The sequence below is a fragment of the Topomyia yanbarensis genome, chromosome 1 (genome assembly GCF_030247195.1).
Source record: "Topomyia yanbarensis strain Yona2022 chromosome 1, ASM3024719v1, whole genome shotgun sequence".
In the NCBI taxonomy this organism is placed as follows: domain Eukaryota; kingdom Metazoa; phylum Arthropoda; class Insecta; order Diptera; family Culicidae; genus Topomyia; species Topomyia yanbarensis.
Genome location: NC_080670.1, coordinates 28,858,851 through 28,884,432, shown reverse-complemented (window position 1 = coordinate 28,884,432; position 25,582 = coordinate 28,858,851). Strand labels below are relative to the sequence as shown.

The following is a 25,582-nucleotide window of genomic DNA, read 5'->3' as shown; positions in this document are numbered from 1 at the left end:
GTATCTTTTATTATTGAACTTTTAACATGAATTTTTGTTCAATGTTGCTTGTCCTTGAATGCATCCCTCTCATAAATGTATCATAAAACGCTTGGCAGGATTCTGGACATGTAATTCATCTGATGGTTTCACGGTTTTTTGTCAAAATCTCGAAAATTTGGCGTAATGGTAAAACTTAATTTTTACCGTGTTTTTGGTTAGAAAATAAGCTGTAAGTTTTGTAAAAATTAAAAATCGAAAAAAAGCTCGTGAAAAACGATAGCGGTTTGATTTTTCAACATTTCCCAAGTTGTTCCAAGTCGATTGATAAATTAGTTTCTGAGATATCTTGCCAACCAGTTGCAAAAACACGACTTTTGGGAAACCTGCGAAGGCGAGTTGTAGGGGACAGCGCGAACCATGTTCAAAACTTCCAGAAAACTAACCTAATGCGTATTCCCTGAAAACCTTATGCATTTACAACATGTTTTCAAGTAGAAAAATACAAAAAAGTCGGGTTCTTTGAAGCCATATTTCTAGAGGACTCCCTTATTGCATTTTTTCCTTTATTTTCCTGCAGTGCCGAGGGTAAAAACTTCACTGGAAGGGCTTTGAGAATTGAGTAATTTACGTTGACATCACAAATGATCTAGTGTTCATTTTTGACAGTTCACTTGTACTGTTTACATGGACTCAGAAAAATTCCCATCGCTTCAAGCGAATCTAGTCGTCCATATTTTTTTTAATTCCAAGTAAACAGTATAGTTACTATATTCATAGTTAGGCGGACACAAAAGCCGGAAACTGGCAGCTCTTATTCCAGGAAGAAAATACTGGCATCCGATGCAAATGTTCAAGCTCTAGCATAATAATTTCATTGTTGATGTTGTCAGCAAGAACTTTACATGCACGAATCCGATGATATGATGTGGTTTCATACTTGTCTTGGCGGTACAAAAAATTTTTTTTGTTCATTTTCTTTTTTCTACGCTCGATAGCACAAGGAAAATGTAAAATAATTAATAACCACAATCACAATACCTTTTCCATAAACATCCGAAAAGAACATGTTATGTGACGTCATGATCGATTGGCTCCGGCATTTGACATGTTCAATTGGCTCCGCACAGTGTCTCCGCCTAACTATGAATAGAGTAACTATAGTAAACAGTACTAATGAATTGTCAAGAAAAGTGAGGTTAAGTGTGTCAGTAAAGAGCCGAATTACGAAATGTATTTTTTTTAAATAATGGCCTATTGTTTGAAAATAATTTTTTCGGACTACTTTACACACATAATTCAATTCTTGTTGTGCATGCCATGCCAAATTTCGTTTCACCACGCCTATTTACGTCAAATTGTTTACAGGTACACCGTGATAACAATTTGCATACTAACTACTCTAATGGAGGGGAAAAATGTTACTCACGAAAAAAACCCACTTCTAAAACTTCTTTTCGTTCGTTTGGACCTGTTTACCTCGGCGCAGACAAAGGTCACCCGTTTCTTTCATTTTCAAGTGGCGTCCGTCCGCCTTGCTCCACTACAGCTGAGTTGATGCTGGGTTCGCTAGAGGCTAGTTTGAAGTTGCGTCTAACCTAATTCCGACTCGACTAACAACAAGCGCCGTCACACTTGTTGTTTCGGCTGTCGTCGCAGATCGGCTCTCGTTTGCATCAGGGGATCTTTCGTAACAGTCACTGAGCACGGATTACGTCGTGGGTTTTACGTTGTTTTTTATCTCGTCTGTTTAAGTTTAAATGAGACATTAGATGTAACTTGATCTAAGCGACAATTTTTATTCTCAAGATTCCGTCAAAAAGTTTGCAGCTAAATAGTTATCAGGATCTCGGATTTCGGATGAAAAACTACCCAACAAAAACTTAAAATTAAAACTTTATATTCTCTAGTATCTTTACTGTTAAAACTTAACACACTCACGGAGCTTTACTAATGCGAATGAAATGAAATTGTTCTACTGGGCTTTGAGTAAATATGGATCCGGTTCCTCCTTGAGATGTTCGATCTTGGTTGTGATGTATGTTCCATCACCTATACAGAAAAGAATAAAAGGAAATAGCGAAGTAAAGATTATATTTATTTTCAGAAACTACGAGGAAACAACGCCCGATAAGTGACATACCATATTTGTTGACTGTCCGTTGAACCAGCTCCTTCGATGGTTCCTTCAGATCGTACGCCCAACCGATCCGGGAGAATAGATCCAGCCAGAAGGTGGTCACATTGAAGCGGTAATCGCCCAACTCGGCCGCTTTGTAGTCCCAGGGGAACACGTGATGATAGTTATGCCACCCCTCACCCATTGCTACGATGGAAATGTACTTATTTTCCACCGGTCGGATGCGGCTGTGAAAAAAAAACCAAAACATCAATTAGTTATGGTTTATCGCCTCGTGTTCAGTCACGAGAAAAAAAAACATACTTATCGTACGGCCTGTGGCCATACATGTGCGCTGCGCTGTTCACCAACCAGGTGAAGTTCAGGGTGAGCGTGTTTCTCAGCAGACAGTTGGCCAGGAACGACAGCATGAAATCTTCGCCGAAGAAGTACCACGGAATCATCGAAGGAATGAAGTACGTAAACAGTCCCTTCAGCAGCGGGAAATACTTCTGATGAAAGCGGATCACCGGATCGGCCATCACGTCGGTCATGTCAATCAGGCGGCCCTTCTTGATGCACTCCGGGTGCTTTCTTAGCATCAGCCAACCAACGTGGGCGTAGAAGAAGCCCCGGTTCGAGTTGTGCGGATCTGCATCCGTTTCGGAGTATTTGTGGTGTATGCGGTGGTCCCGGATCCACTCGTACAAACTGTTCTGACCGGACATGCAGAAGCAGATCATCAGGATGATGCGCAGGGGTAGCTTCGCCTTGTACGCTCTGTGGGTCCAGAGCCGGTGAGCACCGGCCGTAACACCGAAACCGGCAAAGCCTCCCACGACGAATCCTGTAGGGGAATAGAGGAAAGCGTTTGTTTATACAATGTTATTGTAAATTCTTGATGATGTGACAGCAATTCAAATTATCACCGTATGAAAAAACAGGCAATAGCCTACTGAGCATAAAATAGTGACAAGACGGTTGAGGGCCAACAACAGTCAACCCGAATGAAGGTTAGTAACTCGGAACCAGTCGGAAAAGGACAAACTGGGCCAACATTTCAATGCCACGCCAGTCAACCGAAAGCCACAACCCGGTTGTTGCATAACATAACTCTGTACCTACTCCGTTTTTCGGCCACTGACTGAGTGCATAGTGGTCTGCACGTGTGAGAAGTAGCTTTTTTTCGATCTTTTTGTTGCACTTAAAACGAAAGTCGAACTCACACAGTTTAAGCGAACAGTATGGCATCTGGAACCGGTTTAGCGCGTAGATTTGGTCTAAAAAATTGCGACCTATACTGAAACTAGAAAACAAATGGCCGATGAATATTCAGTTTTCGTTCCCTCGTTTAAATCTTCTTCGAATGGGGTCGTTGTAAATGGCCAAACCACACTAGTCATGAGGAACTTTTTTGTTCGTTTTCGGGATATCCCTTTCTCGGGTTGGAATTTAGTCGAGGATAAATGCAAATATTTTTTCGTTTCCGATTAAATAGACAGCTGTTCGGGGCTAGCCGCACAGCTGTTCGTCTGTCGTCGTTGTGCCACAGACAAATCTTTGAACAAGATAGTGATCCTCGTTTTCGAATAGATCGGTTGTTAGAAAATAAATCAGCGTTTCACGAAAGCAGTGAAATCGGCAAAATTATCAAAATTATGCAGATGATGCCATTTTTGTTCCGGGTATGCAAATTGGACACCTTCCAAGTACCATGATTAGCAACAGTAAGCCTTGTTCGACGGGTACCATTTATCTTCTGTTTTTTTATTCTTCCTGATGCATTAGGGTCTTTAAAATCCAAGCGGCACCTTCATCAACTTTTCCTGACTTTTGAGAATTAACGTTTTGAAACTGTTTTTGTGCCGCTTTCTTTTTTTGCTGCGCTTTTCAATTACTTGGCCTACTTTTTTTTTGCGATTTGGCGATTTTTTTTTAGCGATTTGGCGATTCTGGCTGCCTGGTTTCTGTAAAATACCATTTTCCAGCATTTTTTGTTTCGGTGAAAGATGAAATGCCACATTGAACCGGAATACTCGGGCATCCTGTTCAGTCTTATCGACTTTGGCTATTTTTTACAGGTTGCAGATATTTCCCCAAAATCACCTTGCGATATATAAACCTATGTTAATACAGGGTGTTTGGTTCATGAGTAAGAATCTCTCGCGGGGTGATTTGCTGTCATATTTGGAGCAAATAATCGTTCTACACATACCATCAAATCTCAACCGTTACAGAGTTGTTGAACTTTTTGTGTAAAGAACTTGTTTATCTTAAAACACCTCTAACTCAAAAAGTATACCTCGTATTCTAAATCTTTTAGTGCCATTGGAAAGGTGAGAAAATTTTCTATTGAATAATGTTCTCATACCTTTCAGGTAATTAGTTTAAATTGCCTTTTAGTTGTAAAGTAGTTAAAAGTTAGTGTTTTTGATGAGGTTTTTTTTAATTTTCTCAAAATAATGAATTATGACTATAGCAATATCTATTATCCAAAAGTTGGGTTTGAGGATGATTCATAATTTGTTCTTCAACATAATATTCCTATCTCTTCTCGTTTCCTTGTAATTTGATTTCTAAATTTTTCCTGTAATTGACTTGAAAGTTCTTAAAAGACTCTAATTTAAAAAATATGCTTTATATCGCTAATATCAGGGTTTCATTGGAAAGCTGAGAAAATTTCCATTCGATGTATGTATAGATATCTTTTAGTTAAGTGTACTACATGACTTTTTACTAGTAAAATAACTCAAAATTTGCGTATTTTGGTGATTTTTGTAATTATCGTCACTATTGTTCATTTGGTGCCCCTTAATATTCTCTATAACTTGTTATTTGACACTTAATCCCTATTGCTTTTCATTTCGCTGCAATTTAATAGTTAACACAGCATGGCCTTATCACAAATGCAGTGGGTTCGAAATCGTTGTTTTTGCATATGAAACGAGAAGATAAAACTGATTTTGCTTCGACACTAAAAGAGATAATTGAATGAAGTCAAAGGAAGAATTGTAGAACTTGCTGATATGCATTAATTCCATGATAATAATGGTGAAGTTTATTATTTACTATTTTAAGAAAATAACGAAAATGCCAATAATAACACTAACTTTAAACTAATTAACTTCTAAAAGAATACTAAATTCACTTAACTGAAAGGTATTAATACATTTTTCTCTGCAAAATTTTCCTGGCTTTCGAATAAAAATAAGAAAAGGACAATAAGTGCCATACTTTTTCAATAAGAGCTAGTATTAGTGAATATGAGATAAAAATATCCAAGTTCAATAACCCAAACACATGAAAACAAGACAAGATAAGTGTATCATGTCAAAGAACAAATTATACAACTTTTCAAGACTAACAATTTGAATTATTAAAATAGTGATGTTAACTATTAAGATTTTCGCGAAGTGAACGAAAAATCGATCAAAATTGTTAAATTTTAAATAAATTTCTGTGAAAAGATTACTTAACCTAATTAGCTGACACATTTGAGGACACTTTTCAGTGGAAAATTTTCTCACCTATCCAATGGATCTAAAATATTTGAAATACAAAGTATATTTTTTGAGTTAGAGCTATTTTAAGACAACTAAGTTTTTTACACAAAAAGTTCAATAACTTAGTAACGGTTGAGATTTGATGGTATGTGTGGAACGATTTTTTGCTCCAAATATGACAGTAAATCACCCCCAAAGAGATTCTTACTCATGAACCAAACACCCTGTATATAAAACCAAATCGAGTTTAGTCATTCTAGACTGGCTCGTATCCCGAGCAGAGTCTGACAACAAATTGAAAACTAAACTCGATGTTGTGATGTTCGGCAAATGATTACTCAGGTTATTGTCATTTTGGTCGTTTTAACGGCTAAAAAATTGTAACGCGCACGCCCATACGATCAAACACGTTAACGTACAAACGCTCGAGCACTGCGCGATCATCCACGGATACAGATGTCCGTGATCTCGCAAACATGCGGTAGTTCACTAAAAGCACGCTGCTTTGAAAACCTAGCGAAATCATTTTAAGGCACCAATGGCTGCTTGTTCATTGAGCCATATGCGCATTTCCGAAGCAGGGATGCCATGCAAATATTTTTTTGAAATCTGTTTGCAGCATAAGTCGAAATCTGTGGTTAAGAAAAATGTTGGTTTGTCTCAAAACAAGAAGTCATGCCTTTTTCTAAGCTTTTTGTTGTTTATAAATTTATAAACGCCGTCTCAATCGCGAACATACAAACACTCGTTCCCACGCGATCATGGAATTTCCCGACCCCACATCTGAAGCGTAAAAAACTATGTAAAAAATTACTGAACCGATCCTTTTCAATCTTTCAGACAATCAAATATAATCCATTAGAAAGCTTTTTGCATATTTATTTTGATTCAACTTCAATACCATAACCGTACGCTCGCACCTTACGCATAACTCCACTCATTAGGTTCTGCACAACATCTAGCTGCAGCTTATTCTGTACTAAAACCCACTTTTTCTTCATGTCTTCCTCAGATTTGATGCTTTCGTAGTGTCTGATTCATAATTGCGCAGTATTTTCGATGGTCTTTAGTTCCGGTGCGTTGGAGGGGTTCATGTCCTCGGGTACGGAAGTGGCTCCGTTGGCTTCGTACCACTCCAGGACAACAGTTGAATAGTGGCACGAAGCTAGAGCCGGCCAGAAGAGTGTAGGGAACTCGTGTTGCTTCAACAGAGGTAGCAGACGCTTCTGTGGACACTCCTTGATCTCTCCGTTTACAGTACCGGCAACCACGAAAGGCGCACTCCGTTTGCCACATGAGCAGATCGCTTGCCAAATCATGGCAAACTTTGAAAGTTTCTGCTTTCTTACTTCCTCCTTGTACTAGGCGGTGAAAAACAGTAGCCCCGGAAGCTGCCGGAAGTCTGTCTTGACGTAAGTCTCATCATCCATGATGAGACAATGAGGATTCATCAGCTTCTGGGTGTACAGTCTCCAGGCCCTTAGATTTTCCACCATATTTTCCCGTTCATAACGAATTGGAGCTTACTGAATTTTGTTCGTAAGCAGTCCCTCCCGATCCTTGGCTCTCTGAACAAAATGCTTGGACAGATTCAACTTTTTGGCCCTGGCCGAAGCATTGCAATTTGGATTCCGCTTAAATGCTTTTACTACATACTTGTGATCTGGATCACTTATAGAACATCCATTCTGGTCATACTTCTCCTTTCGTTTGATGCTCAGAGTTTGGTAGTAATGTTTAATTACACGACTTTCCAGTGACTTCAAGATTCCAAGATGTTTTCCAATGTCCCAATGAGAGAGTTGAGAATTTTCCAGGTGCTTGAGCCAAATCAATTCGCGACGTTGCTTTTCGGGTGACGCCATTTTTTCGAATTTTCGAAAAACTAACAGCGATAAAAATACAGTGTAAAGAACTCTCTTAACTATTTCTACCGAAATTTGGGTTATTTTCTACCGAGTTTTTTTCGTGGCACAGTTTCATCACATTTAGAATCAGCGCTTGCTACGATGGGCCTTAAATAGGGTTTTAGTGGGAGACATTTCCCGCCTCGCCTGCAATTGTAGTGAATGGTTTTGAAGGGTGGTACTTCTGAGAATCCAACTCTACAGCTCTAGTAGGACAGCTTTGAAAAAAGTATGGTAAGGCTATACTAATTAATTAGTATATTGTGAGGTATTCCAGTAGAACCCTAATACCGATTCTGTTCAAATACTAAGCGGATTCCGCCAGAATCCTTTCGAAATGTTTTAAAAATTTCATAAAATTCTGATATGTGATGCAATCAGTTTTCAATCAAGATATTGGGAGAGAGGAATTCCATCAGAATCACGAGAAAGATTTAACCGGAATAATAAGGATTCCACCAGAATCTTGAAATGAATGTCACCAAAATCCTCATAAGGAGTTTGTCAAAATTCTGAGAAGAATTTCTTCAGCATACTAAGAAAAGTGCCTATATAATCCATAGAAAGGGTGCCATTAAAATCCTAAGAAGGATTCCACAAGAACCCTGCGAAAGATCTCAGCAGAAAACCCTAAAAAATCCGCTAGAATCCTGAGATGAATTTCACCAAAGATCTGAGAAAGGTTCTGACAACATTCTACACGGAAAAAAATCCGTTGATAAATTCATGAACAAAAACCTGTTTAAATCCATCTAGTGGTACAATTGTGCCATTCTTATTTGTCCAAACTACGATTCCATGGCTCATTATGCTCAATACAATGGTGGAAATGTATATTACATATTCAGTACGATTTGCAGATAGTACATACAATGGATCGACAGCCACGATTTTGAGATACTATGTGTCGACACTGCAACAACGCTTGAAACCAGCGGCGAATCAAGAAGGAAAGAAATTTTAAACTAGTTATAATTTTAAAGTAGTAACCCCTTACTGCATACTCCTACCTAAGCCTATACAAGCCTATACAACCTTTTTATATGAGAAAGGCAAAAATGTGCCAAAGTCAAAAAAGTCAATTTTCGTCAATTTTTTTTTGAGATTACATCAAATCTCAACGTTTCATGCATTTTAAAGTCATTTGGCATCCAAAATACAAATTCGATTTTGAAATTTTTTCTTACTCACCCCCCCCCTTAACAATTTTTCATTTCAGTTTATATCGGAATTCGCTGTGTGGTCGCACCCGCAACTCCTGAACCAGAAGTCCAATCAACAACAAATTCAATAGCAGCCGATAGGAAGGTTGTACCTTTCATTTGAGACTAACTTTGTGCAAATCGGTCCAGCCATCTCTGAGAAACAGAGGTGACATTTTTTCCACATACAAACATACACACACAGACATTTTCCGATCTCGACGAACTGAGTCAAATGGCATATGACATTCGGCCCTCCGGGCCGGGATTAGTTTGCCAATTTTTAGAGCGATTGCATAACCTTTCTATATGAGAAAGGCAAAAATCACTTTTTCGTGAACTGAACGGTTTAAGAAAATCGTGGCCAATTTTTATTCCAATGTTTGGTCCGGTTACTGTTGTTGCTCCCTGGGCATGTTTAGTTTTGGTTATGATTTTTTTTTCACAATTTAAAGATACACTGGTTTGTATAAAGTTTATCATCTAAAAGCACCGACACTTAAACGATGTTCATGATTTCAGAAGCTTTGTAGCGATTTTCGTAATTTCTCGTCATGTTACTGTGATATGTTGTTCATGAGTTTTGTATTGGATTTTTCTGGCAGAGCTGGGCAATTTATGTTCATGACTTCAATTCGCAATTTCTATTTATGTTATCGTGATGCTTTCAGTCACGATGAGAGTCACTTATGTTTATGATCTTAGTCACGATTTTTGATATTTTAGTCACAAGTTTCCTGATTTCAGGATATTAGTTACGATTTTTGTAATTTATATGCACGTTGTCTTGCCACATGGAGTAATGTGGCTCAAGTTCATGTTTAATTACTATTGGATTTTTTACTTAGAGTAACGTGACATTATGAACTGCAACATAATATTGTGACTGATTCGCAGTATCTTGTTTTGTGAGCTAGATCACGAACACGATTTTTGGTTCTATGAATCGTAAGCCAGCTCACGAATACATGAAAAATCTTTTTTGATTTTGTTGACTTTTTCACGAGTACCGTAGGGGCGAATCCACAAAACAATTTCGGTAGGGGTCTGAAATTTTAATTATAAAATGAACATTGTACAATTCGTAATACGAAATAACCTTATTTAATGAATATTAGTTTTGTTGATCAAATTTGGTTTGGAATGATTGTGAGTTTGAAAGTAATATAAAATAGAAACTAATTTAAAATTTCTCAACAAGTAAAACAAAATTTCGAGGGGGTCCGGACCCCACGACCCTGCCCTGGATCCACCATTGGTCAATCGTTTATAGTTCGCTAGGAATCATGAATCAGTTCACGTATACATGAATACCATTTTGCGATTTTTTAATCATTTCAATAGTTCGAATGGTAAGTCGTGATTATTATACTAGGAATCATGAACTAGTTCACGAATACATGAAAATTAATTCATGATTTTGTGAGCTATTTCACGAGCACGAAAGGTGAGTTGTGACTGATTCGCTAGGAATCAGTTTATGTATACATAAAAATACACTGATTTCGTGAAGGACGATCACGGATCGTGACTCATATATTAGAAATCATGAACTAGTTCACGATGATTGAAAGGATTCATGAATAATATTCCGAGTTTAGTGAAATAGTTCACGAGAAAACATGTTTTAATTTTGTGAACTAATTCATGGTCACGAAAACCAGATAGTGCTTAAGACGTAATTAATCATGAATCAGTTCACATTATATAGTCGGACTCTGAATAGTGTTCCTAATTCTATGAATAAAATCACTCGTTAACCTTTGATTTTTTAAATAATGTTGATATAGTGAAATTAGTTCACGTACAAAAAATCCATTTGGTAATGACATGGCGGAAATCGTGATTGTAGTTCACCAAACAAAAACAATTATTAAAAGCGTTACTGGAAGGAAATTGAACATATAAATAAAACACATGATTTTTGTTCATGGTGCTGTTTTCGTAACGTAAAATCGTGCTTGTTTCAGATTCCATGACAATTTTTTTTTCGTGTTAGGGATCATCCATAAATGACGTAGCATTATATGGGGGAGGGGGGAGTTTTGTATTTTGTGATGATGTGTGACGACAGGGGGGTAGGGGGTCATGTCATGCTACGTAGCTTTTTTAAAGGAGAATAGAATAGAATTTTTAAAAAAAATTACGGTGACAAGAGGGGGCAGTTACCGTCAAGCTACGTAATTACCAGGGGGGCTATTTAGAGGTTTGTGACGAAATGCTACGATGGGGGAGGGGGGTGTTAAAAATTACTCAAAAAATGCTACGTCATTTATGGATCATCCCTTAGCAGGTTTAATCGATCTTGAGATAATTTTATCAGAAGCTTGAAACTGGTTTTAGCAGAATCATGAGACCGGATTCATAAAAAAATCCGAAGAAGGATTCCATAAGAATGATGAGAAGAATATCTCCCCAATATTGAGAGAGATTTCACTAGAATCCTATGATGAATTTAACCACAAATCTGTACAGGGTTCTGTTGAATTTCCGAGGGTTTCATCAGAAGCATGGGAACAATTCAATCAGAACGCTGAAAATGATTCCAAGAGAATCATAAGAAAGTTTTCTAATAGAATTCTGAGAATGATACCACAAGAACACTGAGAAAGAATTCACTAGAAGACTAAGATAATACTCTAAATCCAGAAATGAATATCACCAATAACCTACGAAATACTCAAAATAATAAGCAGGATTCCATCAAAATTCTAACAATGAATTCAAAAGAATCCGGAAAAAGTATGCCAACAGACTCTTGAGAAGTTTTGCACAAAAGCACTAAGAAAGATTTATCCAGAATCTTGGGATGCATTTTACTGGAAGTCTGAGAAAGATTCTGTCAAAATTCTAAGCAGGATTTAATCAGGAGCCTGAGAAAAATTCTTATCAGAGCTTTAAGGGACCATTCATGAATTATGTAACGCTTTTAGGGAGGGAGTACAAGTTGTGACATGTTGTGATATAGGGGAGGGGGAGTTAGCTAGATCGTTACGTAACATGTTTTCACCAAAGAAAAAATTTTTTTTCTTGGAATTTGTTACGTAATAGGGGATGGAGAAATTTGTGAAAATTTGTTACATGGGGGGAGGGGGAGTCAATTTTGGGCATTTTTTGTGTTACGTAATTTATGAATGGTCCCTAATGTGGATTCCAGCTGATTTCTGGGAATGGTCCTACAAGAACAGAATCCAGAGATTAATTTCTTTGACAGTGAGAGAAATGCAACATTTTTCCCCAAAGCAAAAAATGGATAAACTAATTTGCGCATGAGAGTATAACTTACAGTATCTAACTTACAAAAATTGGATTCGAATGTTTCGTATTCCACTCGTCAGTAAGTGACACCAACTTACTGCCAGTTAGACAATATATCCAACCTAGCACCAAAACATCACCCGGTACACGATACATTCAAATTCCCCTGTTCTAAGTCTGAGAAAGATTCTGTCAACATTCCAAGCAGGATTCCGTTGGATTTCTGAAAATAACGTTATGAGATTGATTCCAGCAGAGTCTTGCGAATGGATTCCAGTTGAATCCTGAGCAGGCTTTCACAAAAAAATGAAAAATAAATTTCACTACAGTATCGAGATGAGTTTCTTACTTTGCGAAGTGATCCCAATAAAACAATTAAATCAAGTTTCTATAGTTGTATACGAGTTGTTCGTTTGGATTGTATCAATGATGTCAGAATGAATCCTTCAACCAAAACCAAGAGAATCGTTTGGTTGAACAAACCTTAACAGACGTTCGTCCCCTATTGACACAAGGCTAGCCTTCACCTTGAATCTATGCTTCTATTGTACTTTGACAAGACTACGTTAACTTGTTTGCCGATGTTGGAGTTTTGTTGGCACAACTCGTTTGTTTGGTTTTGTCTTGCCGCGACGTCGATGGTCGTGCGCCATCCGTGGGCAAATATGAAGAAACTCAAGGTCCAACATCGCTGTTTACAATTAACGTATGACAGTCAAGAGCACTTTTTGTTTTGTTTGTTTTATTAGTCGGGAAACATGTCCACGTATCGTATCGAGAAATCACTTAGCAAATACGCGCACTAGATTTTTAATTTGGCAAATAAATGATTACCTCATTCGTTCGATGACAATGAATTGCATATAGCTGTGTTTTTTTCCTGGTCATTGACTGACTTGCAAAAAAAAGACAGAAAATCGACGCTGTCTTCTGGTATCTCGGGCAAATCACAATATCTCCCTAAATCTTTCAATATTCAGTGTCAGAAGCATTTAATAAGCATAAGCATAAGCATAAGCATAAGAGATCGCCCGTAGTTGCTACTCCGTTATTGACCAGAACCAAATTAGGTTGCAAAATGTTGATTGGAACAACATGCTTGGGAATAACATGATGAGCCACATTGTACAATCTATTCCGATCCCTGCATGCTGATCAATACCGACGCCGGCCACGTCCGAATGCAGATCTTCTGGGAAAGGAAGGAATGTTAGTCCGATACATGTTGCTACTAGAGACCGAGGAATCCTCTGCATCTCCACATGTATCACGGGATGGGGAGAGTTGTTAGTAAGTGTGCCAATAGCGTTATCATGTAATAATTGCTCTGGGCAGCCGGTTGCCGAGAATTTGGGAAATTTATCATTTGTTGTATTAATACGATTAGCAAAATAAGCAACTTGAACTCCGGATAGCCGGCTATAAGGAGCACTGCTTATATTTTTTAATAATATTCAATCACGCGACGAATTTATTCGTGGTTTCTATCGTGTCGGTGCTGATTTTACCCGGCGATCGTTTGAATAAAATGAGGAATCTTATACCGAAGGTTCATCAGACTCTTCCATAGGTGTCGCGGAGTTGGCGGTTTGGAAGGAAATAGGGTCTAGGATTCGCTCCAAGCAAGCGATGCGACCTGTAAAGCATAGTTTATTATTAGGGATCATCCATAAATGACGCAGCATTTTTTTGAGTAACTTTCACCACCCCCCTCCCCCATCGCAGCACTTCGTCACAAACCTCCAAATACCCCCCGGCAATTACGCAGCCTGACGGCAACTCTCCCCCCGTCCCCGTGTTTTGTTTTAAATAAAAACCGATGTTAGTTACTCCCCTTTGAAAAAGCCACATAGCCTGATATGACCCCCCACCCCCCCCCCCTCCCCGCCGCCACACACCATCACAAAATGCAAAACTCTCTCCTCCCCCATACAATGCTACGTCATTTATGGATGATCCCTTAGTTTGTAGTTGTTAGTTTTCGAAAACACGATCGCTCGAAAAAGATCTTTAGTTTTTTTGTTCTTTTAAAATCTGGGTAGCCGGCTACCGAGAGTATCCTATGTTTTCTAAACAAAAGCAATTTCAACTCCACACAGCCGATCGTGGGAGTATTGCCCAGAAAAACTAATCTTATCTGCTTAATGGGCCGGATCACTATTTATTGCGACATTATTTAGACTAACTTCGCTGTTCCTTCTCTACGATATATTTTTTGGGTTGCAAACTATCGAGTGATAACACGTTATACAGACAAAGAGTTATGATAGCTCTAGATGTTATAAATCAGCGAAAGTGTTTCCTATTTCTAATATCGGATTGTTTGTGAAATACATGTATACGAACGATTATATCGAACATTGAAGGGAAATACAAAGGATCGTTAACCTGATGGACGGGCTTGTTACCAAAAACGGAACTTGAAATTAGAATCATTAAAACAGACGCGGCAAATTAAAGTCTTATTGGAGCTGATTATTCACTTACCAATAGCTTTTTCAATATAATAAACTTTCCCCAAAAGTTGAACAAAATCTATTTTCACACATCGTCGAACCTCCTGTGTATTGAAAATGTCCAAAACTATTGATTGTCAACTGCCAATAACTTTCCCTTCAATATAAAGCACTCCCGAAAAGTTGACAAAAAATTCGATTTTGACACATCGTCGGACCCCCCCCCCCCCCCTGTGCTTAGAAAATGTCCAAACTATTGATTTTCAACTGCCAACAACTTGTCCTTCAATAGTTATTTATTTCTAAACAATTGAAATTTAACCGCATCAATTTCAACTCCAATAAACGGGAAAGTAACGCAAAATGTATCGCGATAGCCACCGATGAATTATCGACGATGACGATGAATCCGACGATACATTATCGTTAACGGAGTTTCCGATGACGTTGACGGGTGGTTAACATTATCGACGATGACGATTAATTATCGATTAACAACCCTGAACCTTAAGGTCCGCCCAGGTTAAGTCTTCGGTACGGAGCAATACCTCGACCTAGGAACTTCTAGCATGTTGTTAGTCGCCTCTTACGACATGGGAGCAGTTCCCAGAGGTTCTATTCTTGGCTGAAATAGTTCAAAAAGATTTCAGCCCGCCGGACACCACACGGCTTTATTCAGTGTCAGAAGCATTTAATAAGTAATTATGTGGTAGAAAGAGTTTTATAGAAAAGTTGTCGTTTATTTTCATTTCCTCTGTTTCCTTCGGATAACGAAACAGCATCTTTGGTTACGTATTTTTCGAACTATTGATAGATTTTCATGTAAAATTTCAACTTCGTATAACCATTGTTCGTCGGTTCGGTTTATACACTGATCACAGGTCAGTAAGTCGAAGAATTTGCTATTCGTCTTGGTCTCATAATCTCATCAGTATCTGACACTAACTTAGTATCAGATACCCATCAAGCTAAAAATGTTAACCGGAATCGTCGCACAAGGTTCAGAAATTCCGTTTTCCGGCTGAAAAATAAACCTGGTTTCTGGAACTATACTTGCGGGACGCCGCTAGTGTTAGGTTGTGAATATTTTTAGATTAACGTGTATCTAGCGCTAAGTAGGGTAAGGTGGGACAAATCCGACCTAGTAAATGGTTTTGGCTGTAAAATGCTCATTTTACATCGGTTCAAGTCGTTTTATATACCAAATTAAAGGTTAGACTCCTGGACAACTTTCTGTATATAGCATTTTATTTAGATCTTCGGAATGTCTTGAGATACAAGCGTTTTACAAAAATCTTCATTATTGCTGTTTTCAAAAATGGTGGGGTAAACCCGACCCCCTATGTTTTTGGTTGATTTAATGCAGATATTACTCAAATTTTATGGGTTTTCAATGATAAATAAATGAATGTTGTGTTATTGAATTGTAACATGAAGAAAATGGAGTTCAATATTAATCTTGGAATGCTAAAATCATGAGCAGTAGCACGTAATGATATTCCCATTCCCATATAATCATCACGTTTTTGTGTCTTTCGTTTGTAATTATGAACCATTTTGCATAAAAATAATAAATAATAACAATAAAAATATATTTCAATTTGATAAATAAAAATTTTCTTAGCAAAAAAGCGGTCGGATTTACCCCAACATTTTGAGGTCGGATTTGCCCCACCGCGTCATTTTTTATTACGATGCAATTAAAAAAATATATGAAAAAGGTTGAACTAAATTCATCTATGCACTTTGTAGGACATAAATCAAAGAATTTAAATCCACTTACATTTATTATGTAATCACTTTAAGAATCAGAAATATCCTGTAGTCAATGATGCACAAAAGTCAAATCAAAAATTGTAAAAACACACTTTTTGTCGTATGAGCATCTTAATGTAGACTAATAAAATGCTGTCATACCACCATTATGATTATTTTCGATGCTTTACACGACAACATTGATATTAGTTTGCGTAGTGCTTCTGATTTTCGGTAACAGAGGGGGGTCGGGTTTACCCAACGGTCGGATTTGCCCCACCTTACCCTACTGATGTGACGAAGTCGAAATGCAAATTTCTGGACATACTAATGTTAGGTTCTGGGTTCTTCATTCCCAAAATGGTTTAGTCTAATTTATTTCTTAGGGAACAGTACAGTATGGAATCACTAATGGTCTATTACCACCCATGGTAACTATTTTCATCTCAAATTGCAATCCCCTAGTTTTAAGTAATTTGAAATGTAAAACAAAACAAAATTAGTACCTTTAAGCTAACTCAAACGTGCCTTATCAAATAAACGAATTGCTTAAAAAAACCATTTTCATCCTTGACCGAACTTACTCAAATTTGTCCAGCTTCTCTTTAGAGTGTATTGTTTACATCCGCTAAGCTGTGCAATTCTCAGTGAGATTCCTGTCATGAACTCCATCTGATCAAAACCTACTGGGCCATAATGAAGCGCGATCTTCGAAAGATCAAAAAGATACGAAAAACGAAAGGTCACGCATTTTATTCAAACTCATCGTACAATGTAATCGACGTAGGGTGAAGTGCCTATTTTCACCATACTAAGCAAGGTGCCTCACTAATTTGTTAATTTCTCGCCCTACAATCAATGGAATACGTAAAAATTGACATCAACAGCTTTGCTTCGTTGTTAAGAACCAATATAATAACACAAATGCACTGAAAACAGTGAAATTCTCGTATTTGACCGCAACGAAAACTCGAATCGGGTGCTCCTATTGTTGCGCTATCATTTGACTCAATGCGTTGAACAAATATGGCAGACACTGCTCTAACCAACGGCTTCAAATGGGTAGGGTTATAATAGAAACATGACGCAAATGGGCTCATCACCCTATGTAGACTGCAATAAATACCTTTACTGAACAGCTGTAAAACTTTGGTTCCATTTCAATAACTATAGCCGATTCATCAATCAATCTAACGTGTTGGAATAATTATCGAGTCATCCTTTGCATATTGGCATTATTTCCAAAACAGGTGATGCCCAAAAGACAACCGAACTATCCTGAGAACGAGCACTGATTCGTACACAGACGAAATAATTCAATAAAGTCTCAGCCTTTGTTCAATTAGCAATATTTATTGTGAAACTATCTTAGCAAAGTGCTGGCGCACAGTAGTTCAGTACTGTGGATAGCTGGTCAACAGTATTATTCTTAATTTCATTTTAGTCATGGGGTGTCTGCCAAAACGATCGACAATTTATCGAATAGTGAGATTTGAGCTTTCTCAAATACACTCAAATACACTAAACATATAAAATAAAACCAGAAATCATTTATGACCGCCTTTCTGCCATTCGAAACCCACTGTGCACCGCAAGCAGATGCCTATCTTTCCAGCGGGTATCGCATCTTAAGCGACCTTTCACTGACCAGTACCGTATACCAACTCCGGGCAAGATGTACTCAATTTACACAGCAATAATACACCATGAACCAGAAGGTCAAGTAGGTACCTACTATTTTTATTTCCAATCTTTACCGATGACAGTGTTGCATTGCACTTCCAACTGGTACTCTACCACGCTACCTGCAAACCAAGGTTTGCTTATTTTGGGGTTGACCGGTTGACACTGAAAACACTCAGAAAGTTGACTTCCCACACTGCGACACGACGCGATGGAGTGTCGCTTTTTTACAAGGCCTGCTTTGTCTTGGTTTTATTTACCCGCGGTTTAACCAAGCGGTCCGTCAACCTTTTCTCGCATGCCGCACTTGTGCTTTGGATTAAGATGTACATCCATCTAAGACAGACGTCATTGAATTATTGAGCCATCGCTCATCGGTTAAAAGTTGACATTTGGCGTAGCCACCGGCGTATGAATACAAAATGAAAATCTATCTCAATTTGCTGAAAACGTTTCGTGTCTGATTTAAGGGGGTCTCCTGCAAATTTGATTTAAACACATCGATTTTTTGCATTCTTCTAATCTAAAACTAGTTATAAATACACTCCTAAAAGGTTTTAACGTAATACGAACTAGTTTAGTTCTCCGGGAGCTTTGAAGATGGTTGCTCGTTGTCCCCACCGCAAGTTTCTCAAAAGTTGTACGTTGGCAACTGGTTGGCTCGAAGACTAATTTATCAATCGACTTGGAACCAGTTGGGGAATGTTGATAAAACGAGCGTCCGTCTGACACGAGCTTTTTCCGGTTTGGCGCTTTTACAAAACTTGTAGTTTCTTTCTAACCTAAAACTTTTTTTTCGCTTAAAACCTGACCAGAATCTGTTTGAATTTACATTTTTGAGAGGAGTGTATTGAAGGTCAAGCAAAGGTCAATCAACATCGAACAAAATTTAATGTTAAAAGTTCAATAATAACCAAAAAGTCTCATCCCATTCGCATTAATGGTTCCCCTGTGAGCCATCCTCAAAAAGTGTAAAAAATTCGCCCCAGGAAGAAATTTTTGTGTTTACCTAATTTCCTCTCCTTAGGTAGAAATATAGCAAAAATTCAAATAATATTAATAAAAAACATTATTTGTAGAGCACTTATGACGCTGAGCAAGTTAGGGGATTTTATACCTATAACATGGTATAAAACGGCAGCCGAAAAAATGAAGGTCCAATATAAGCATCTTCAAAAAAAACTAAGAAAGAGAATATAATATTTGGTTTGGCAAGCGATTTGCAATTGCTCCTCAAAGATCAAGAAGGAATGCAGTTATTCTATTGTTTTATCTCTTTGTAACGCATCTAGTGACCTGATAGGAACTTTTCCAGCCCCATACGCTTTTTATGTTGGTTCATATGATTAAGAATGAGCTTGACAGAGCACTGAACACTCTGCCTGCTTGACCATCCGACCGCGCATCAACGTGCTTCTCATTAATTGGACTAGCAAAAGTGAGATGAGGCACAATAAAAACACGTACTTCTTTAAGTCGCTGAGGAGCTCCGTATTCACGGCTCTTCCTGTAAGTTTGGTTCTCCGTCTCGCTTCCGGAATATTTTCTGAAGAACAGTTTTTGGTCTGTTTATAGGAGTCGTGCATCACTTTGAAATATTATGCATTTATTTTTTTTCATTACAATGAATGTTACCAATGTCAAAAAATCTCTTTTCTGTTTTTTTTTTCTAAAATTTAAAAAATGGGCCCCTATATTGAAAAATCAGTCGTAGTCGCGACTAAACGTGGTCTGCTAAACTAGCAACGCCGTTTACACAACCATTTATTTCTGATCAAACAATAACGAGAGCCCATTCAGCAACAGCTGTGCCTAATACCTTAAAATCAAACAATGTTGCCCAGCGAAGAATAAATTGCTAAATAATACGAATACACCATCGTAATCCTTACGTGCTGAAAGCAATTACAAATATCTAATGACACCAAGACTGTGATATCGATGGAGACACATACTGAATGACGCAATGGTGAACTGCAAGCACAGGATCCAATGAAATCACACTAATATTAATTTCCAATGGCTCAGTTACAAATTAATAATCTCATAATGTTGTTGGGAATGTCATACCAGAATGAGAACGAGAAGATGGCAGATAAATCGAAACGATCAAAAGGATATTGTGGTAAATCAACTATTGAACGCTATCTGTATAGAGTTACGTGTATGGTGGAACTGTATAAAAATGACTTCACGAGCAAACGAAAAGCCCCTATGCTCATAGTGCAAATTCACCTCCACTACAAGGTGCTTTGATAGTGTTTGAAATAGGTTCAACCCATGGAAACCACATCACCATGGTCCAGAAGATCCCATATAAAAAACCATATTAATGTGTATTTATGGGTTTTTGAGACCATTTCATGGTGTTTTCATGGATGTAAAATTTGGCGATGACCATATTCATGGTATTTTTATGGGGTTGTATGGTGTTTGAACCCATGAGAATTTGCTCGTGTTGCTTAGCTTAAGTTCTATTTTCAGATAGCTACCCCGCAGTAACGCAATTGTGTATCCAGATTTTTGGTTCTCCATATCCTACATGATTCTATGCACAGGTAACTGAAACTTAAGGATATGCTATTGTTCTTAACCCAGTTTGGTAAAGAGCTTAGAGTTAGCTGGGAAGTTCAGAGAATCAAATCGAGTACAGAGAAAATACAGCAGTATTTTTGTAGTATCGACGACCGATCTTTGGAATTTCTGACGAAAAAAGGGTTATAAACTGAACTATCCCGATCAGAAACAGATAACAAAAATATTCCAAAACTATATCTCGCCCTGCTACTTGTTATATTTTTTTGTTATTTTAACTACTAACGAGACCAGATTTTTAACACAGCTTACTACGAAAATTGCATTCTGTTATAATCTTGTTATTGCATTCTGATCGGGATGGCTTCCAAAAAATAACGGCGAAAGTTTATAAACCTAGCTCGGTTTAAGCTGTATTTGAATGACAATATCTCTTCGGGGATATTGTCGCTCTACTATCTCAATATCCCCTCGGGGGTGTTGATATATCCGCTCATTGAGAATTCTCTTGAGAGTGAAGAATTTTCCCGTATTGTCTATGTTCTCTGTATCGTTATTTTCTTTATCCCTAACCTTACTACTTCTTTCTCTAATTTTTCCCATTGCGAAAATGAAGAAAAGACAAATCACGGCAAAGCACAAATCTCCTATCGACATGGGGAACGTGCCTTTTGAGCCAATCGCTACTGATTCCTGAACCACAACAGCTCTTGAAAGCTATCTGTATAAATTTTCGTGTATGGTGCAACTGTATAAATGTGACTTTCTTAGCCTAATATTCATTTTCACTTTTAATATATATTTTATTATGCGAGTAAAAGTACGGACACGGCAATATTTAAAATCAACAGCCACTGTGTTGAACTTATAATTCTGTTTTTGGCTCTGGTAATTTCACCAACTCACGTCACGTTATTTTTTGGATCGTTTAGAATGAATAGTTGACATATTACGAAGATGTTCATTTGCAGGAATAAATCTACATATCAACATCCAGAACAGTAGATTTTCTCTAGAATGAAAAGTATGGAAGAAAGAGCTTGCAGGATTTCAGCTAACTTTTCTAGAAGTAGTTATTCCACAATTTCTCTGAAGTTAGCAAAGCACTATCTAGCGTGGTTAAAACAGCTAATTTCTAGCCGGCGCTAAATTAATCTGGCAATAAGTTAGTGTCAGTTTCTCATGACACGAAGTCGGAACACACCCATGACTTTGTTATGTTACGATTTGTACCCGTCTCACACTAAAAGTGATTTAATAAAAAAATCAAAATCTGGCATAGTAATTTTCATAGTTTGATATAATTGATGCTGGAACTTGAGGAACCTTGAAGAAGAAGTATGCTATTTCCAACCATCAAAGACAACTGTCACGATACTCGTTGTGCTATTTTTTTTTTTTCAAAATCGTTTCTGCTCCAGCCAGCACGAAGCGATAGACAAAAACAGTTATATTTATGTCTGGTGCCTAGTCCGTAGAACACATGCATTGGGCCGGAGTCCCAAGGGTTGCTGGTTCGAAACGTACACAGTAGCAATAGTACTAACGGTCGTGATTTTGTCCTGTTTTTCAATCGGTTACTGATTGATATGAATGTTATAAGTATCTATCAATATTTGTTTTTTTGAATTGTCCCTTTTAGGTTAAGTTCACACGATGAACTAGATGTTGCAGCAGCATTTTAGTCGCTTTCTATGGTTAATTGTCGATGTATATTCGGAAACGACGTGGTTGAGCGAACCGACATCAATATGCAATTAGGAAGAGCGGCTAAAATGTTGCTACTGGTTGCATAAGGTAATAAGTTGGGATTAAGGGTGAAGCGATCCATGGCTAACAACAATTTATTCGTGTTAGATTATCATTACAGCAACTATACTATAAACCATATGTCTTGTTTGTTATAAAAAGTGTAAAAGTTACAAATTTCCAAAACTGATAAAAACTTTTTGTCCGTTGTGCCGTAAAGAGAGAGGGAGAGCTGATCATATATTCTATTACCTATTCTACCTTTTCTATACACTCAACACGGGTACTTTTGGGATTGCGCTCTGCTCCTTTCATAACTTAGGGATAGCTGTTGTTTTAAAAAAGATGGTTCGCAAATTGCAAAAAAAAACCTAAAGACATAAGCAGGGCACGTTATTTAGTTTAAGTAATTTCCGCTAAATTACCATTACGTATGGAGTTTACTATGAGCAGTGTAGATCCATCGTAATCTTTGTAATAACGATGTTATTACATGATCGCATGGCTACTATTCAGCCTGCTGAGTATATTTCGTGTGATCTTTGTGAATTCGATTACGAAACTTCATATCATTTGATATATAACTTTGGTCCTCCATACATAGAAGAACCTATGCACAGCAGGGAGCTAAAACTCAAGGATAACCCAGTGTGGCAAAGAGCTATAGGCTTTATCAATATTATTCAATCATTATTCATTCTGGAGTGAAGAATCCAGGTAATCTATAGCTTTGTGTAGTGATTGTATTGTGTTGTCATTTTCCATTTCCCTGCCTTTCTTCTGCATGGCAAGGTACAAATCTCCAAAAAACATGGGTAACGTGGAAAATCGAATCAAATTAAAAAAAATTCTATTCGATTATGAAGGTGTCTTTTGGCAAAGGGAAACGTATTCCTCTTTACTATAATAAGTCGTAGTGGTGATGAATTTTCTGATTTCTCAAAAAAAAATAGTTTAGCAAGCAATATGTGGAGATAGAAAATTGATCTTTCTTCACATTCTGTTTTATCAACCTTTTTTCCCCAGAACAAGGTGAGGTATGTAAACGTGAACGATTTTTTTTTATGATTTTACTAGTCGTAATCAATTTTGCTATAAATTTAGATTTTTTTCCGAATTGGAAGACATTCCAAATTCGTTGTCATATTAAGTTTTAAATTTAAAAACAAACATCTCTTGTTTCATTGCAAATTACCTGTTTTCGAACACTCCAATAAAAAAGAATTTGAGCGGATGTTTCAAAATGTCATGTAGCTCATTTCGACGTTCTTTCAATTCGATTTAAGGTTTGGTTCAGTCACATATTGTAACGTCTTCAAAAAATACTTCCAATCACAACACAGTTAAAATTTCTCCCCTCAAGGTCAGTACCGACAATTTCCAATGTCTTTATCCAAACTCACGGAAGGCCTGATCCTCATGTGCATTGATTCCCATCAATGTCCAAAATCGTTCGAATATTTCACAGCTTCGGCAAGCATAAATTAACACTGGATCGCTAAACGGTTGGGACAAACATCGCAGCGAGATAGTAACAATAATAAGAATGATACGCCCAGAGTGCATCCCAAAAGGAAGTCCCAATGAGTGATCCTTCAGAGCTGCGAAGTGCAGCAAGCGTACCGTGGCGCGTCATACACACACGCACAAAACGACGTAGTCTGGTCACGCTAGTCTGCAGGTGGGAAATGATTCCCAAGCATGGCTTGCTTTGATAGCAAGAGGAAATTCAAGAAAAAAAATCAAAACAATTAGCAGCTAGAGATGACCTCGACGCTTCTGCAGATCGGTGATTTATACAGTCTTATTTAATGACTGATCAACAAATTTTACGGACACGGAAGTTTGTCACTCGGTTCTACTTAACTCGCCACAGTTTAGTCACAGATTGTTACACCGAAATTCGCTGTGATTCTACAAACCACGCCTACTCACCCCACAACCAGGTCTTGGGCGTCGATTGCTGCACGTACACGAAGAATAGCAGCGCGGTAGCGAGGTGTAACCCACCGATCAGGCCCACATTCTTCCACTTGATCTCGGCCCCAAACTTCCAACCGAACTTATCGGCCAGCTGATCCTGGAGCCACTTCCCGACGGCGGACTGTTTCCACCGGTCGTAGTGTTCCATGTACTGTTTCAGCTCCGCATCACTGACACTCTTGTCATCGCCCATCGTAATCTCATTGTTGTTGGTATCACTGAAAATCATTTTCACTTTCGCGGAACTGCTCTCCCCGACTGGGATATCCCCGGAGGTAGCCTTTGCCGGCGTCTCCATTGCGCTGGCGACTGTCATCCTGTTCCTGCACTCCGATTCCGATTTGCCAGAACAAGCGAACGAATTCAATAGCACCTGTACCGCGACACACTGCTTTCGGAAATCACGTCCGATCGCGACTCATCCCCCGTTCGAACTGCGACCTGTCAGACCGATGCGAACCGTTTTAATTATTACACTCGCAGCGGCCGAGAGACTTATTTGTCCGTCAATTTGTTTGGACAGCCGAATATCAGGTTTTGCCTGGGAACTTAGACGACCATCAACGACCACCGCGAGCAAGAGCTATAATCCTCTCGGCTTGTCGCCGAAAATTCAAAACCGGCGATTCGGCTGGACCTTACGATTCGCGCCTGTATATATAGAGATTTTTCCACAACTATGCTTACTGCGGCATAAGGGGATAAGAGGACACGATTCGGGCCGAAATCGCGGACAAAACGAATGTGTGCTGCAGCCGCGTCACCCCACCCCATCCTACCGCGACAAAGAGATCAAATACACGAAATTTTCTGTTTCTTCTTTCGGATGGTTGTCTGTGGTCACAAACCACCCAAAAACAGGCGAAAAACGATCATCAGAGGATTGGTGGCTCCGGTTGCTTCAGCTGTTGGCTGACATGCTTTTGGGGGGTTGATGACGGTTACGGATGGTGAAGCTTGTACTAACACCAAATTGTTGGATTGAGTGTTGGACATGGAAGGGGTCTGAAGTGGTGGAAGACGTTTTTTTGGAACTTCGAGACTGTGAGGGTATTGTTTTTAAATTGTGTATGTGCTCAGTAGGGTGACGCATATTCGGAGGATTTGAATCGGTTTTGGTAAACCGATTGGATCCGAGTTGATCGCTAATAAAATACAATAAAATAAAACCTAAAATGTCAGGCTCAGTTTAGCTTAAAATTTTAATCTATTAAGTATGAGTAGACGAAAAAATTCTTTTTGTTTTGTCTTTTATTCCAACGCACAGTGCTGAAGAATGTAAATTTATCTCGAATACTCTACTTAACGTAATTATATCCTTGGAGAAGTTTGCAAAAATTGTGAGCTTACTTTGTTTGTCTGAGAAATATTTTTTAACCCTTTCATGCCCAACTTTTTTCTAGCGCATGTAGGGTTTCAAAAGTATTTTTCCTTTAAAACGGTGGAGTCAAGA

At 38.2% G+C, this 25,582-nt stretch overlaps 2 protein-coding genes across 4 annotated transcripts in view; both read right to left on the bottom strand.

The window, feature by feature from the left end:
- Positions 1–25,582, bottom strand: part of LOC131677187 (serine-rich adhesin for platelets) — a 945,885-nt gene that overhangs the window by 828,422 nt on the left and 91,881 nt on the right. The gene's annotated exons all lie outside the window — the stretch shown is intronic.
- LOC131677198 (stearoyl-CoA desaturase 5-like) lies at positions 1,890–24,736 on the bottom strand. Its single transcript, XM_058956904.1, has 4 exons — positions 24,082–24,736; positions 2,423–2,945; positions 2,123–2,346; positions 1,890–2,031 (listed from the first exon to the last, which is right to left on the bottom strand). The coding sequence occupies exons 1-4, from the start codon at positions 24,443–24,445 to the stop codon at positions 1,955–1,957; spliced, it is 1,188 nt and encodes a 395-aa protein (XP_058812887.1). The 5' UTR covers positions 24,446–24,736; the 3' UTR covers positions 1,890–1,954.